Source organism: Fusarium odoratissimum (genome assembly GCF_000260195.1).
Source record: "Fusarium odoratissimum NRRL 54006 unplaced genomic scaffold supercont1.388, whole genome shotgun sequence".
In the NCBI taxonomy this organism is placed as follows: Eukaryota; Fungi; Ascomycota; class Sordariomycetes; order Hypocreales; family Nectriaceae; genus Fusarium; species Fusarium odoratissimum.
The window spans coordinates 1-1156 of record NW_022159074.1 but is presented as its reverse complement, the minus strand read 5'-3'; the positions used below and the strand labels follow the sequence as shown (position 1 = coordinate 1156).

The 1156-nt window shown below is 53.4% G+C and overlaps 1 protein-coding gene across 1 annotated transcript; it reads right to left on the bottom strand.

Moving 5' to 3' along the window:
* On the bottom strand, positions 1-1156 carry FOIG_16959 (uncharacterized protein). Its single transcript, XM_031218439.1, has 2 exons — positions 843-1156; positions 1-790 (listed from the first exon to the last, which is right to left on the bottom strand). The coding sequence occupies exons 1-2, from the start codon at positions 845-847 to the stop codon at positions 79-81; spliced, it is 717 nt and encodes a 238-aa protein (XP_031051847.1). The 5' UTR covers positions 848-1156; the 3' UTR covers positions 1-78.

Below are 1156 nucleotides of genomic sequence, written 5' to 3'. Positions count from 1 at the left end.
AAAAGTACATAGTTAGGTTACCGCTTGAGTCGTAGGAAATGCATGAGGACTTGAGGACTTGAGCACAAACGCAACTTTTTACTCTTTATGAGGATACTTCTTTGGGGGATGGCGATTGCGATGCGGCCTAGTCTCGCGGTCTGAGCCTGGGAAAGGATGTAAAGTGATACTTGACTCGCCAGTGTTGGCCATGGTCGACGGAGAGGAGGAATGAGAGGGGGAATTAGCCGGAGAATCTGGGCTATCTTCTGAAATCGATACATGAGACCGGCCTTCTGTGGGCTGCAGAAGCTGTTTCTTGTAGGAAGACCCTACAGCGCTGGCATCCTCAGAGCCTCGTTGCCTTTTAGAAGGAGTGGACGGAGGGGCCCGACCTACCCAGCGTTCGGACCGCTTCGAAGTCGGTGTGGAGGATGGCGTCGGCGTGGCCATGGGGACAGCAGCAGGTCTCGGCAGGTAGGCCAAGTCAAGGACACGGAGGGCCAGCTGATTAGTGTCAATGGTGTGACCAGCGACTTTGGCAGTGATGCTGAGAAAGGCTCCCGACGGCGGTATTTTGACTCTTTGCCAACGCTTGGTGTTTTCTAAGAAACAGGCGACAGAGAACGCAACTGGAACTGCCTTTGAGGTGTCGTAGACTGATGTTTCGACAGCGAAACAGCGGTCCTCTGAAAGGTCAGGAGTCTTGTCGCTACGAGGTGGCACGAAGCCGATGATGGTCACCATCGGACACCACTGTTCTGGCAGGTGTTGTCGATACTCGTCAAAGTCAGACACGTCTCCCGGGTGTCTAGGGAGAGTCAGTTGGATCAAGATTGGGTACCAGACAAGACGGGACGTGCCTCATCAAGCTGAGGGCTTGGACACTGATTTCCAAGGGCCCGTCGGTAGACAAGGTAGTAGAGAAGCGACCATCGGCATAGAAGAAGGCGTTTGGCACATAGAGGTCCCTTTCTTCTCGTGTGAGATAAGCATGGATGCGAGTACGAATGGGCTCGACGTTGACATTAGGACTGTAGAAGCTACTCTCCTCAAAGATGTTGGCATCGGTCTGTATTTCCACGTAGTTGGATGCGTTTTCCCGACTCGGGTCGTCTGTGACGGTGTCGACGAAGTCGCGCAGGTGGAAGGTATTCGAGAAGGTCGATTGAAGAGA